This window comes from Octopus bimaculoides, chromosome 9, assembly GCF_046866305.1.
Source record: "Octopus bimaculoides isolate indiv1 chromosome 9, ASM4686630v1, whole genome shotgun sequence".
NCBI classification, from domain to species: Eukaryota; Metazoa; Mollusca; class Cephalopoda; order Octopoda; family Octopodidae; genus Octopus; species Octopus bimaculoides.
The window spans coordinates 199,450-215,627 of NC_142936.1; the positions used below are offsets into that span (position 1 = coordinate 199,450).

General features: G+C 34.1%; 2 protein-coding genes across 5 annotated transcripts in view; one reads left to right on the forward strand and one right to left on the reverse strand.

The window, feature by feature from the left end:
- The window catches only part of LOC106874718 (uncharacterized), a 75,106-nt gene that overhangs the window by 50,410 nt on the left and 8,518 nt on the right, over positions 1-16,178 (forward strand). The gene's annotated exons all lie outside the window — the stretch shown is intronic.
- LOC106880231 (polycystin-1-like protein 1) overlaps positions 1-16,178 on the reverse strand; it is a 247,369-nt gene that overhangs the window by 243 nt on the left and 230,948 nt on the right. For both annotated transcript variants that reach the window (XM_089356923.1, XM_089356922.1), the window contains exons 59-68: positions 12,108-12,228; positions 10,367-10,468; positions 9,097-9,237; positions 8,357-8,491; positions 7,663-7,884; positions 6,948-7,109; positions 5,581-5,769; positions 4,593-4,747; positions 4,236-4,438; positions 1-2,151 (exon numbers count right to left, since the gene is read on the reverse strand). The exon at positions 1-2,151 is cut by the window's left edge and continues 243 nt beyond it. In XM_089356923.1, coding sequence (XP_089213049.1) covers positions 1,430-2,151; positions 4,236-4,438; positions 4,593-4,747; positions 5,581-5,769; positions 6,948-7,109; positions 7,663-7,884; positions 8,357-8,491; positions 9,097-9,237; positions 10,367-10,468; positions 12,108-12,228 — 2,152 coding nt within the window. In that variant the 3' untranslated portion in view covers positions 1-1,429. The remainder of the gene's footprint in view (positions 2,152-4,235; positions 4,439-4,592; positions 4,748-5,580; positions 5,770-6,947; positions 7,110-7,662; positions 7,885-8,356; positions 8,492-9,096; positions 9,238-10,366; positions 10,469-12,107; positions 12,229-16,178) is intronic.

Here is a 16,178-nt window from a genome sequence, read left to right on the forward strand (position 1 = left end):
TTCTGGTGTCTGATTCAAAATCAAGCCAAAGTATAGTATTATGTGTATGAAATTAAAAAAATAAAAAAACAGAAAAATGGGTTTCTGAAGACAATTAGAGAGCACAACTACTAATCAAAATGATGTTAGACACACACACACACACACACAAAAATTAACAGTTTGGAAATCCCAGGTACTATTATACAATTATTAAAAAAATATTCAATGGCTAATTAAGTGGAGAGGTTTCATTAATAGCACCAAACCACATTCTAAATAATGAGCACAAGAAAATCTAGCCAAGACAACTGTTGAATAGAGAGTGGCTGTGAAGCATCACAACTGCTGGCATCAATAGCTATTTACAGAACTTTAGTTCTGCGATTCGATGATGTGAGGGCAAGGATTTCTTTAATAATTTGGCTTGGGTAAAAATCAGGTACACAAGAATAAAATATTTAATTCCCTGTAAGCAACAAATCACTGTTATCGTGACATGCAGTAAGAATTGTAATTTATGATTTTGATTTAAAAAATTGGCCTGTGAAAATTCTATGGTCCCATTTAAAAAGTATTTTTGAAAAAAAAAATTAAAAATTAGTGAGTAAAAGGAAAAAGGAACAAATAACAACAATAATAGAATAACCCCTCTTTCACTAATTAATCTTAGAGAAGTAAGAAATTGCACAACCATCTGGAAACTAGTCATTCTTCAAATATGCTAACCCAATTGGCTTCAAACCACTATAGGGTGTGTTTCCCAGAAATCTTGACATGTTGCTTTCCATTTTCTGTATCTTTCAAACAGACACACACACACACACACACACACCTACTCAAACATATTTCTCTGTGGATGGGTGTATATGTGTGTATACATATATCACACATAAGCTATTTATATGACATGCACACATATACACTGGCCTCTTATTGCCAGTTTCCATATTATACACACATTCTACCATTATATGCATGAAATCTTACTTTCTGTAATACATTCTCTAGTTTCTTTAGACTATTTCTCTACCTTTCTCAATTTCTTTTCAATATATTTTCTCATTATTTTATGTTTCTTCTCTTAATATACTCTTTCTCTAGACTTAGCCTTTTTTTAAAATCCTTTAAAAACACACAAACATGCATACAAACACAATACTTACAAAATTTCATCTAGATAACCCCAAATAATAAATGACTATTGTTCTTAATTACAACAATTGTTATTCACAGTCATTAATCACTCAATATTTTAAATAAGGAAAACTGCTAAGAGTTTCCTCATGAACAAAGTTGACAATTCTGTGGATACAAACAAAATATTCTTAAATACAAAAAATATGAGTCACTCAGGCCCTCAGAATAAATTTCTCTTTCAATTATTGTTAATGTCTCTTCTTTGTAACCATCAGTTTTGGAAGTCTTTCTTGAGAACTTACCAACAAGCTCAGGGATCAATCTCATGAATCGTCGGCTCTTTTTGTCGGTTTGGTGTTGCCCTTGTTGAAAAGGTTTCTACATGTTCTTTTTGAAGATCTTTGCATTCTTGAATGTTCTCACACAAAGCAGCTGACTGGCAATCAGCATCATTGTTCTCATCTTCTGAAGCAGACAGATCAAGATTTAACTGCTCAAAGAGACCAATTGGTACAAGGCTTGCAGCACCACCTTTGCCTTTACCTTTAGATTTTGTCTTACGCAGATTCCGTTTGCCTGGTAAGCGGCGGCTATGTGAAATAGCATCAAGTTCTGAACCAGAACTTGATTCAGGTGGTACAAAATTATCTCTTCTTGAAGAGCGTTTTGACTCAGGAACATGCCTCAGAAAATTTACAATAGGCACTGGTGTACTGTTACCATTATTATTATTATTATTATTATTATTATTATTATTATTATTATTATTATGGGTTGTTGCTTGTCCACTGTCGACTAATTTGGTACATTTATAAGTAGGCTTGGGAGGTAACTCCTTGTTTTTTCCAGGACTGTTATTTGAAAAGCTTCCAGTCTTGTTATCCACCTCAATTTTGCTTTTAGTAGGTTTACATTTTAAGGCCACTGAAGTTGGTTTTATTTTAGAAGAATCAAAATGCAGTACAGACTTCTGCAAAGCTTCTGGATTGTTTCCTTGGATATTTTCTGATAAGGAATCATCATATTCATTATCTAAAAGAATGGAAGTTAAATAAATAAGATTATTTTATTACAAAATATTACAATATATAATACAGACAGTGACAAATAAAACAGTTGAACTGTAGAAGCTGTGTATGAGCCAAAAGTTAATTTGTATTGCAGGCATTCTGTTGAATCTCTGAAGACATCCTTTAATTCTACGAGGAATCCTTTATGCAGTTACTTGTTCTGCAATAAATACCACCAAAATCTTACTCATATCACATTGTAAAATGGAAACATTACATGGACAACGTGACCTGGAAGCATACTATCCGAGAAAATTAGGGTGGTTGTGATTGACCTGTAGCTAAACAAAAACTTAATGCACTCCACTTAAAATAGTGGACATTACTACCCTTCAGTAGACAGACATTCTGTCCAGAGAATTAGTTACTAAATGCTTTAAAGGGTTCATTTGCCTTTTTTTAAAAAGCAATGACTAATATGACAGTTATTAAAAATGAAATACAGAGGCACAGTAGCATTCCATTGGCCCCCAAGAAAACAGTGGCACCCACAAGCCCACAAGATTTAAGATTCCTCAACTGAAGAGCGATGCAAGAAACATGCTTGTTATATTCAAGGACATCCACAATTTCACCGAGTCCAACATGTCTTTTCAGACTAACAGAGACAGTAGCTGTCTGGACTTTGCCCAGCCTATTCTTATTCTGGCAACTATGCTTTTGGAACAACCTCCCACCACTACTAACTTGGTCACTTAAGTAATGGAAACTATCTTCTACTTCTAAGGATTCCTCTTGACATTTGAAGAAGTCTATTTTTGGTTCAGCCCTCGTGTTTCATGTCCCTGCACATCTGCCACATGTAAAGACTACTTTCTCTTTTAATCTTCCAGTGATCGAGCTGCATCTCTTATGTGCCCATAGCTTGCACTGGGCACACTGTATGGAGTTCTTCTTCCTGACACCTTTTCTGCATATCAAACAAAGCCACATTCTCGAAAAGATCTGTAATTTTTCTATTTTCCTACTTATTCAAATATTTTGGTGTTTGCTAAACTAACTCTGAGGCCCTTTCATTCTAGACCGTGCTTCCATACTTGAAATTTCTTCTCTAGTTCTGGTAGTGATTCAGCAATAAGAACAAGGTCATCAACATAGAGGAGCTCCCAGGGGCAGCCAACCTTAAATTCCTCAGTTATAGCTAGGAGGACTATGATAACCAAGAGAGGGAGGACGGGAAAGAGAACCAATTCCTGGTGGACTCCTATTTGTATACTAAATTCCTTGCTATACTCACTTGTGATGTTCCCCCTACTGACAGCATCCCTGTACAGACCTGTCTCCATATCCTTAACTGCTTCATCTACTAGGCTACTGTCGATTCAGATAGCCAGCCTCTCTGTTGGGTTCACACGAGGCAGGCTCTCCTTCTTCCATGCATTCTCAACATCTAGCAACCTTCCACAGTGGCACTTCTAAGCCTCCTTCTTTGCAGAATCATTAACTGCAAGGGAGCCATCCTCCATGTGAACACCCTCCTGTCCAACATGATGACTTCCAGCACACAAATACGGAAAGAAGGAGATAAAAACTGTATCTTTCCAAGTCAAAACAGAAATAAAGAGGGAGAACAGTAAAATCAAAGAAAAAAGATTGGAAATTGAGTTAAGACTTGCAATTACATTAAATTATGAGTAAGAATGGTTAATGTTAAACATGCTAACATATAGAAATAATAGCAAGTTGAGTAGGATAATGCAAAAATTGAAAGTGAGTCAATAATCAAAACAAACTTATCTGTTCATCATTTTCAAGTTGCACAGAAATGAAACTGCTAGGATAAACATCAGAGGTAGCAATATATATATATATATATATATATATATATATATATATAGTAGCAGCAGCAACAGTGAGAAGACAAGGTTGCTGCTAGAAGTAAGCACTGATGGAACTAAGAACATAAAATTTCTCTCTCTCTCTCTCTCTCTCTCTCTCATACACACACACAAATATATATCCAAACTGAAGGAGTGGAGCAGGTATATATATTTTTATTCTCAACTGTAGTAATGATAAATCTGAAACAAATCAAAAAATATTTACCCATTTCTGGCGTTTTAGAGAACTGGATTTGAGCCTGTTGAGAACTGCTGTCTGAAATAGAAGATGGAGACCTTTCCACACTCGGACTCTCTTGCATGGACGTAGTGCTGGAATCATTGCTAAGTCTTTCATCAGACAAAGGCGCAATGTGGCCTTGTCGTTGCATTTGAAGTTGACAGAAGATTTTCAGTTCTAATTGAGACCTGCAAATAGTTATTAAAAAAATGTTTCTCTTATTCCTCATAATTAAGAAGATGCCAGTGCTTTGACATGATTCATAAAACTGCAAGAAAATGTGCTTTTAATGTTTTGAATTCAATAATAATAATAATAATAATAGATTGTGAGTTTACACACCTCAGTTCATTTTCCTTCTCAGGTGACAACATTTCTTCATCAGATTTCTGGCCCTTGATTAATGGTGCCAAATAAGGTTCTTTTGAACAGAGATTTTCTTCTATCTTTTGAACCCGCATTTCCAATCTATCTTCATAAAGCAATTCCCCTCGAACCTGTGTTGGACATAAAAATGAAGATAGAACAATTCCTTCAATATAATTTAGTTTTGTGTTGAAGTTTCTTGAACGATGTCAAAATATAAATATTGAATAAAGTTTTCTGCTACTAATAAAAGTATCTCAGTGTATATTATAGGTTTATCACAAATAACATTGATAACAGTTTAGTGAATGTCCATTAGTATCTTTTGGATCTGTTCTAGCTATTGATCTGCTATAACTGATCTCATTACTTTACGCTTTATCCGTTATAGATATTAACCTGCAATTGCTGTTTTAGCTAATCGCCATTGAATTCTGTTTGCCATTTCCTTCCATTTTATATTCATATAGTTTGAAAATTTAGGCATTTTTATAATGAATATTTGAAATAAATATCCTATGACTGGCTTTTTGTCATAATCCAATATCATATTATTAAACTGATATCAAATTTCTAATAAAGCAGAATTGAGAGCAAGCACAATGCACCACACTTCAGTTGGAAATAATGGCTGCCATCACCACCACCACCACCACCATTTTGATGATAATGGTGATGATGAAGATGACTTTATGTCTCCTTGCCATGATGGCATAGTAGGAAGAGCCAGCATGGTTTAAGTAAGTTCTTATTCAAAGTGACTTCCCTTCTAGATGGCTTAGAAATTATGTATTGCTCGCCATATGATTCCCTGCAACATTACAAATACATTATTTGTTAGCAGATATATACTGTTTATCCTGTATACCTTAATTACGACAGTGTACAATATGACACCACAAGATGCAGATTTGTGTAGTTAGAGTCATCTTTATAAGAAAAGAAAGTTGTGAGAGTGACTTACCTCTGATTCACTCGTTGAAACACCTGATGCTCCTGTAGAAATACCATCGTCTCCAACTCGATCAGATGTATTATCAGAATCAGTTAAATAATACATAGGTTTCTCAGGCATACCAGAAAGGCCAAGGAGTGCATTCATGTGGAACAATAATTCATCAACTTGATATTCTATTTCAGCCAAAGTGAATTCCTATTGGAGATGAAAGAATTAGAGAAAAAAAAAAAAAAAAAGAAGCGTTCAGCAACATTTGGAAACAGTTGTGAACTTATTTGCACATTTCAATGAAATCAAAGTCCTTCTAATGATTAGAACCTACTTGTTGTTGTTGTTTAACCCTTGGTCATCTCACATCAAGCAGACTGATGTTCAGTATCATTCCATCAATGCCTGTCTCATCTTAGTTTCAGACAGTATACCCAGTCCTACATTATCCAACGTGTTCTTGTTTGAAGCAGTGTTCGATTCAAGGGAAATTTGGCTACTATTTCTAGCAGGTCAAGAGCTACAGCATATTCAATGGTGGTGATAGTTGTGGTGGTGGTGGTGGCAACAGTAGATCTCCATCATTTGATAATGAGGATTCAGTTGTTTAATCTCAACTGAATTACCTGTTCTTGAATTAACATGTAAGTGGCTGAGTATTCCTCAAACATGTGTCCTTTTAATGTAAGCTGCAGACAGAATCAACATGACACAGTACATGACAAGGTTGTACTTTTTGACTTGCACGAACGATCCAGCCACAAGGATTCTAGGGAGTTTCTCACTAGGTGTTATTTGACCAGAGGCTATAAAAAAATGACATTTCCCCAAGATGCCATGTTTTGGGATTGAAAACATGGCATCTTGCAGCTGGTTGTGAAGCAAAACTATTAACCATTCACCCATACTGTGCTTACAGATAATAGTAAAGGAAGAAATCAGGAATGATATACAAATTGAACTATTAATAGAATTCTATAGAATTTTTCAACTATTTCTAATTAAATTTTCAACACCCTTCACAAACAACTCCTCCTCCTCCTCCTCCTCATCCCACATCTTTCTTTCAGTTCGATAGTTTATTGTTCAGAATTTAGATACTGACCAAGCATAACTCATGGAAAAGATTTATTTTCACTTGTTTACGTCAGAGAATTTCACTAGGAGTTCTATAATACCCGAAAAATTGATGAAAAAGGGATAATCCTGACTAGAAGTCCAAGAGCAAATTTTTATGCCTAATGCAAACCACTTCAATCATTTCTTAAATCATTTATCAAATTTTACTGCAATAGACTGGAAAGAGAAATGTTTTCCAAGGGATGGATTATATTGTTTGGATTATATTGTTTGGCAAATAAATGGAACTTTCTCCATATACTTACAGCTGGCAGTGCACAATCGCCGTCATCTGGATAATCTTCATTCCTTAATCCAGTCCACACAAGTAATTTTTTCCAGATGAATATTAAAGATTCTCGCAAACTCATCACACCATTTGTTTTCAGCTTGTAGGAACCATGATTAGAAGATAGGATGGAAAATATCTAGTAATGCAAAAAAAAAAAAGAATTATAAAAAGTAAGAAACCGTAAATAAACCAAGCATAATATTGACAGAAACATGAATTTTAAGTAAAACTCGAAGACTACAGGTTTATCGTGGGTAACCGAGGCAGCTTTCCTAAAATATAAAGTGGTTCACTCAGAAAGAAGGAGAAATATCTGCAGAAGAATAGCGGCTCATACAATATGAGCTTCTGGTTTATGTGAGTTGAGTGGAATAGACAAATCTCTTCCTGGATAGAATACATATTTACCAAAACAAGTACATTGTCATTGGTAATAGGTGAGCTGAATAATATAGAATAAAGTCTTCTGCTCAGAGACACAATAGAGTCCTAGCAGTGAATATCACTTGCAAAAGCAATACCTTATTCTTTTGGCTATCTTGAAGAAACTCTATGTAATTCAGAAGACAGCTTTATTCATTATAAAAATGTTTTAAAGAGAAAATTTCTAGAAAAGTTTACTCAGTGCTGTTGATATGTTTTAACAGACGGAGAATTTAAAATCAAGATGTGGATTAAAAAGTACTTACATATGCAGTGAAGAGTGTTGTGGCTAAGGCAACGTAGGAAAGGACAAAGAGCTTTCCTCCAATATAAGCATCATCATTAAATTCAGAGAAATCATTGTTACGTGTCAATAGAGCAGTCATTGCCAGAAAGCCTGACCAAATGTTCTGGAAGTTGCTGATGACAGCACCAAATGCCAAACAACCAAGACTGGTGTAAGCAATTATTACCACAAACAAAGTAACCTGCAAATAGAAGGCATTATCGAAAGTATTCAGTTATCTTTACACAGATGCAAGCTAAGCAAAAATGAACATGAAACTCCCTAATCAAGATTTAGAATCAAAGGTAGAAATTTTTCAAAACATTTTCATTTACTTTCTTTGAAATTTCACTGAGCACTGCAATATTTTTCTTTAATACAATATGACCCTTGATCAATGGTTCTCAACCTATTTAGTATCTGGGCCAAATCCAAAGCCTCGATTTTTTAGGGGTCTAACACAAGTCAATTAAAGAAAAAATTATCTATAGAGGAAAGACCACCCGAAGCATGCTTTTTGAGGGCAGAATGTGGCCCTGGAGGCAGCAGCTGAGAAGTGCTACTCTTGATACTTTCTGTTTCAAGATGAATTTAGTGGGAGAACCTGTATTTAACTGGAAGAGTGGAAGAAAGAAATGAGGGGAAAATGGCAACACTATTAGCAAAGGACTTACTGCAAAAATGAGAATTTCTGTACTTGCTCGGCTATAGACCGATTCAGTCATTGAAAACAATTGTTTGTAACGTGATAGTGATAGAAGTTTGACCACGGATAAAAAGAGCACGATTCCAATCTGGCATTTCAATACCTGAAATATAAAGACAGAAAACACATTATAACTTCAAAATGTCAGACTCATTTGTTGAAAGATGTCATGCTGTTTGAGAGCTCTGCTCAATCTGAGTACACCTAAGGCATATACGTAAATAATTAAATGAAGCAAAATTTAGAATTCAAAGCATGGAACCTCTCCACAAAAACTAATAGAACCATTTTTTGAGAAAGAGTATGCAGATATTTTGTTGTGAAGGATAAAGGCAGGAGATATTCTTTCAGTGAAATGGTAAAAATCAGCAAGTTAACTGAATTGAGATTTTGGTTGAGAATTTGGCAGTTCATATCCTTGACATGGGTTTTATATTCTTTTTTTGAGTAAGGTAATTTTTTGCCTTAGCTTTCCTGAACCTTGCAGAAAATTAGGCTGCAATGGACTGGCTCCCTACTCTGAGAGAGATTTCTTTTTGGGGGAAATAGTTATGTCATTCCTAATGTATTCTGAATAAGAGATGAAAGGACACTTATTCAATAATCCATCTCTTTAAGCTTGCAACCACCACAGCTTCTTGAGAGATGTCATATGATATTTACTGAACTAATTAAAAACACAGAGAAAGATGAAAAGATGGTACCTACCTCATCCCAGATAGTGATGAATGATATATCTACATATTCCTTGTAGAAAGAACTGCGCAGTTTTTCAATTATATCAGACACCAGTACAAATCGATACACATAACAAGCCATGTAAATTAAAGATGTAATACAAATTGAAGCCTGAAATATATAATATTTCATGTAACTTGAAGCAGAAATTACACACGCGCACACACACACAAAACACAACACATACACACACAATATTGGAATACATAAAATACCAAAATCTACTTATTTTTCAACGAAAAATGTAAAACCATTCTATGACAAGTCAAAATATGTCCCACAGAATGGAAGACAAGTTTAGTGAGCTGAGTCTGCTCTGTGATGGCAGTTATTTTGTTTCATTTAAATCCCTTTTAGGAGAAGTATAACTATCATATTTCTCTGCTTTACCTTGCTCAATAAAACTTCGATTACTTCCCCATTTAGAAATAGTAATGGAAATCACTGGCACATTCTGTCTGTGACACAATGATAATGGTTATAGCAGTCTACATCCAGAAAGTGATAAGTTAAAATGGTTTCAAATCTCAATATCAATATAGCTATGTTTTGCTATTGTCATATAGTTAAATAGATATTTAGTTAAAATCCTAAAATCTCACTTGAAATGTCAATAGATTGTGTTATACTCTGATCAAAATGCCAGGCAGGTTTTGTTTCTGTGTATCTGACAATAGAGCATATAAAACAACTGATCAGGGTTAGGGTTAAACCAACTAGAAACTGAGAAGATGGTGGTTCAATTCAGCAATGTCCTTTCATTTCACAATGAATATCATTTAAACAAACCCAGAGAAGCAGCAACAGAAATGAAAATAAAATCATATCGTCTTTCAATGTTTGTATTACCTATAAATGCTAGTAAACAAGAGATAATCTTCTTGTGAACCCAGCTCACAAATTAGTTTTGATTCTTCATAGAAAGTTAATTCATTTATGTTACTTAATATTTCTCTTGCATATAAACAGAATCCAAGAGAGATAGAAAGAGTGAGAAGAGGCTGATTATTTAATCAATCCTGAAATCTTATTGTTTTATGTTTATTGGTTCCAGAAGTGTTAAAAGGCAACTCTTTTGAGATTTTCCTGAAAACAGTCAGAAGACAATTCAGTTACACTAAAAGCATCAAAGCAAACCCAACACTAAGCATCAGAATAATTCTATAGAGGATTAGGCCACATCTATGTCAGACAGTAAAGTTGAACATCATTAAGAAAAAAAAAAAACCATAATACTTACATCTATGAGTTTCCATGCTTGACCAAGAAACTTTTCATGGTATCTTATGACATCAAAGAACAACTTCTTCATGCTAAACAGCATCAATATAACAAACAGCAACTGTAAGAGCAAGAACAATAGATAAGAGTAACTTTCAATGAGTTTAGAAATATTTTTAACAAAAATACTTTTTAACTAAAATCATTGCAATTTATTTGTTTCTGAAGTCAACTGTAACTTTCATTGTTTCAGAGGTTGATGAAATAAAGAATTAGTCTAAAACTGGGGTCAGTTTAGGGTGTAATTGACTTAACTCCTCTCTTCAAAATTCCTGGCTTTGTGCCAAAATTAGAAACAATCATTATTATTAATTCTTGTTTTTTTTAATGATTGAAAAGAAGCTGTTCAGAAGGTAAACACATTCAACCCCAAAACATGTAGAGAAAATGTGAAAATGTTGATGCTGATTTTATTTATGAAACCCAATTGAACAATAGTCTGTCCTATGATAAAAGTTGGAATCATTTTTTGTCATTTTGTAGATCAGCAACATTAAACTATTTAATGCAGCCTTCTTTATTTAATATGATATGGTGTAATTTAATGAAGATTAGTCACTATTTCTAGTAGATCAAATGACTTAATAAAGGCTTCCTTGCTGATGATGGAAGCGGTGATATGAGATCTAAATTCTGGTAACATTTAAGGAACCAGAAAAGTTTATTAGGTTAGGAATAATGAAACTTGTCTGATTATATCTATTTATAAATATATATGCTTGAAATAGAATATACATTTACTAGAATGAAAATAAAATGAAATTTAAAAACAATCCAGATTACGTGCAATACTACAAAGGTAATCTTTCTTTGATCTATTCTGGAAATTGGAAACAACTTGTAATATTCTTTTCTTTCTTCTTACTGCTTTGGTATTTTTTTTGCTTGGGGCTTGTCCCCTGCAGTAATTTGAGATAATCTTGTTTTGATGATTTGTTCTTCTCCTCTTAGAACGTCAAGAACATTTTATAGATTTGAATGTGATCTAACTAAGACACTAAATTGCCCCTGCCACACTTCAATAGTGTGAACTCATAAACATTCCATTCAGGTATTGAAAATAATGGCTTTGTCTGTCTTCCATTTCATCTTAGCATTCCATTTACAAATGAATTTTCTGTGTATCCAATAAACAGCAATGCATTTTCAGGTGCACTTTGTTTCACACATTGTAGTACAAAAAGGATTATTAGGAAAATGAAATTTATGCAGTTAAGTGTTATCAAACAAACAAGTCATTCGACCAAAATAATCATCAGACAATAATTCTTTGTACAAAAACGATTATTAAAGTATAGTTATTTAGATCTTTTTCCATTTTTTTTTGAGATTCTATAGACAAAATAGTTATTAGACCAAAGTGAGTTTAGACAAAAATGTCTTTAGCCTATTGTGTATTTATGTAAAAGTCACTTTAGACCATAGTGCATCAGACCAAAGTGTTTTAGACAAAAAGTCTTAGGATCACACACATATATATATATATGTATGTATATATATATGTATATATATATATATATATATATATATATATATATATATATATATATATATATATATATATATAAACGCACACACACACATGCTAACATATATTGTTACTTGGAAATTATTGATTCAAATTGAAAGCAGAATGAAGGGACCGTATGGCAAACAACAAGGAAACAGAAAGGCTGAAGTAGAGAATTGTCATACTTTACCTCACATGACAGAATGAAGTTATCTAAGGGACTGATGTAGCGGAATAAATGGGTACATGATATCTGGAAGTCTGGCTCTGCAACACCAGTCTCTAGAATACGCAAATTCAATGACACAGAACTGTAGGAGAAAAAAAAAGGAATGAAAAATAAATCCAAACAAAAGACTTAGATAAGATCAGAAAAATAAGATTATAATTGCTTTAACATAACTCACACATTTTAAGATTGACATCATCACTATGTTTTAATTAGAGTGATCTTTAATCATAAGAATATGAGATCAAATCTCATATCCTTAGCCACTAATGAATGTATCTTATTGTTGTTATTGTTGCTGTTGTGTATCACCAGTCGACTCTGCATGGCAGAACACCTATGAGCAACTTAATAGGTTGATGATTCATAACCATACAAATATAAAATCCATGTCTGTCTAGGATTACTTCCACTGTCTGATCAACATTCAAGAGGGGCACACTCTCTGGGAGTCTGTCTCTAGGGAGTTTGTTTAGAGAAGACAGGGTATGAAATGGACTTTGAAGCCCTTTCACTTGTCCGTAGCCAAAAATTGGACAACATTGGTGGAAAGGTCACCAAATACAAAGGGAGACCTCGAGATCAATCTGTTGTGTTGGCATCGAATACATATTCGTTGGTGAAAGTTGTGGTATTCCTACATCTTCCAAGAGTAATCATAATGTCAATGAAAGGAATTCAAATGGGAATGATGATGATGATGATGATGAATCAAAACCATAAATCATCACCATCACCATCATCATTTAATGTCCTCCTTCCATGCTGGCATGGGTTGGATGGTTTGACAGAAGCTGGTCAGGCAGAAGACTGCACCAAGCTTCAATGTCTGCTTTGGCATGATTCCCAAAGTTGGACGTCTTCCCAAACAGAGTGCAGTGGGTGCTTTTTACATGGCATCCGTACCAGTGCCTTATCCATGATACCAACATGGGTGCTTTACATGTGGCACCAGACATATTGTTCAAGACATCATCATCATCATCATCGTTTAACGTCCGCTTCCCATGCTAGCATGGGTTGGACGATTTGACTGAGGACTGGTGAAACTGGATGACAACACCAAGCTCCAATCTAATTTGGCAGAGTTTCTACAGCTGGATGGCCTTCCTAATGCCAACCACTCAGAGAGTGTAGTGGGTGCTTTTACGTGTCACCCGCACGAAAACGGCCACGCTCGAAATGGTGTCTTTTATGTGCCACCCGCACAAGCCAGTCCAGGGGCACTGGCAACGATCTCACTCGAAAATCCTACGGGAGCCAGTCAGGCGGTACTGGCAACGGCCACGCTCAAAATGGTGCATCTCATGTGCCACCCGCACAAGAGCCAGTCCAGGGGCCACAAGAGCCAGTCCAGGGGCGATTGTTCAAGACATAATCATCTTTTAATGTCCATCTTCCATACTGGTGAGGTATAGCAGAGAAAACTGAGATGTTTTGCAAAAGAAATGTGTGTGGAATGATGATGATGATGATGATGATTCACTTGCATCCAGGGATTCTGAAAGGATTAGGGTTAAGGGTTATTAAATGGGGGGAATGCATCGGAGAAAGTTAGGTCTTTCTAATGTGAACCCAATAGAGGGTCCTGCCATTTGTGTTGACAGTAGTGTTATAGATTGACAATAGTGTTATAGATTGACAGTAGTGTTATAGATTGACAGTAGTATTATAGATTGACAATAGTGTCATAGATTGACAGTAGTGTTATAGATTGACAATAGTGTTATAGATTGACAGTAGTGTTATAGATTGACAGTAGTGTTATAGATTGACAATAGTGTCATAGATTGACAGTAGTGTTATAGATTGACAATAGTGTTATAGATTGACAGTAGTGTTATAGATTGACAGTAGTGTTATAGATTGACAATAGTGTTATAGATTGACAATAGTGTCATAGATTGACAATAGTGTCATAGATTGACAGTAGTGTTATAGATTGACAATAGTGTTATAGATTGACAGTAGTGTTATAGATTGACAATAGTGTTATAGATTGACAATAGTGTCATAGATTGACAGTAGTGTTATAGATTGACAATAGTGTTATAGATTGACAGTAGTGTTATAGATTGACAATAGTGTTATAGATTGACAATAGTGTTATAGATTGACAATAGTGTTATAGATTGACAGTAGTGTTATAGATTGACAGTAGTGTTATAGATTGACAATAGTGTTAGAGATTGACAGTAGTGTTAGAGATTGACAATAGTGTTATAGATTGACAATAGTGTCATAGATTGACAGTAGTGTTATGGATTGACAATAGTGTTATAGATTGACAGTAGTGTTATAGATTGACAATAGTGTTATAGATTGACAATAGTGTCATAGATTGACAGTAGTGTTATAGATTGACAATAGTGTTATAGATTGACAGTAGTGTTATAGATTGACAATAGTGTTATAGATTGACAGTAGTGTTATAGATTGACAGTAGTGTTATAGATTGACAATAGTGTCATAGATTGACAGTAGTGTTATAGATTGACAATAGTGTTATAGATTGACAGTAGTGTTATAGATTGACAGTAGTGTTATAGATTGACAGTAGTGTTATAGATTGACAATAGTGTTATAGATTGACAGTAGTGTTATAGATTGACAGTAGTGTTATAGATTGACAGTAGTGTCATAGATTGACAATAGTGTCATAGATTGACAGTAGTGTTATAGATTGACAATAGTGTCATAGATTGACAGTAGTGTTATAGATTGACAGTAGTGTTATAGATTGACAGTAGTGTTATAGATTGACAATAGTGTTATAGATTGACAGTAGTGTTATAGATTGACAATAGTGTTATAGATTGACAGTAGTGTTATAGATTGACAGTAGTGTCATAGATTGACAATAGTGTCATAGATTGACAGTAGTGTTATAGATTGACAATAGTGTCATAGATTGACAGTAGTGTTATAGATTGACAATAGTGTTATAGATTGACAATAGTGTCATAGATTGACAGTAGTGTTATAGATTGACAGTAGTGTCATAGATTGACAATAGTGTCATAGATTGACAATAGTGTTATAGATTGACAGTAGTGTCATAGATTGACAATAGTGTTATAGATTGACAATAGTGTTATAGATTGACAGTAGTGTTATAGATTGACAGTAGTGTTATAGATTGACAATAGTGTTATAGATTGACAGTAGTGTTATAGATTGACAGTAGTGTTATAGATTGACAATAGTGTCATAGATTGACAGTAGTGTTATAGATTGACAATAGTGTCATAGATTGACAGTAGTGTTATAGATTGACAATAGTGTTATAGATTGACAATAGTGTTATAGATTGACAATAGTGTTATAGATTGACAGTAGTGTTATAGATTGACAATAGTGTTATAGATTGACAGTAGTGTTATAGATTGACAGTAGTGTTATAGATTGACAATAGTGTTATAGATTGACAGTAGTGTTATAGATTGACAGTAGTGTTATAGATTGACAATAGTGTCATAGATTGACAGTAGTGTTATAGATTGACAATAGTGTTATAGATTGACAATAGTGTTATAGATTGACAGTAGTGTTATAGATTGACAGTAGTGTTATAGATTGACAATAGTGTTATAGATTGACAGTAGTGTTATAGATTGACAGTAGTGTTATAGATTGACAATAGTGTTATAGATTGACAGTAGTGTTATAGACTGACAGTAGTGTTATAGATTGACAGTAGTGTTATAGATTGACAATAGTGTTATAGATTGACAGTAGTGTTATAGATTGACAATAGTGTCATAGATTGACAGTAGTGTTATAGATTGACAATAGTGTCATAGATTGACAGTAGTGTTATAGATTGACAATAGTGTTATAGATTGACAATAGTGTTATAGATTGACAGTAGTGTTATAGATTGACAATAGTGTTATAGATTGACAGTAGTGTTATAGATTGACAATAGTGTTATAGATTGACAGTAGTGTTATAGATTGACAGTAGTGTTATACATTTCTTTTATTAGCCACACAGGGCTCAACGAAGATGGGACAAATACAATGTAGAGCT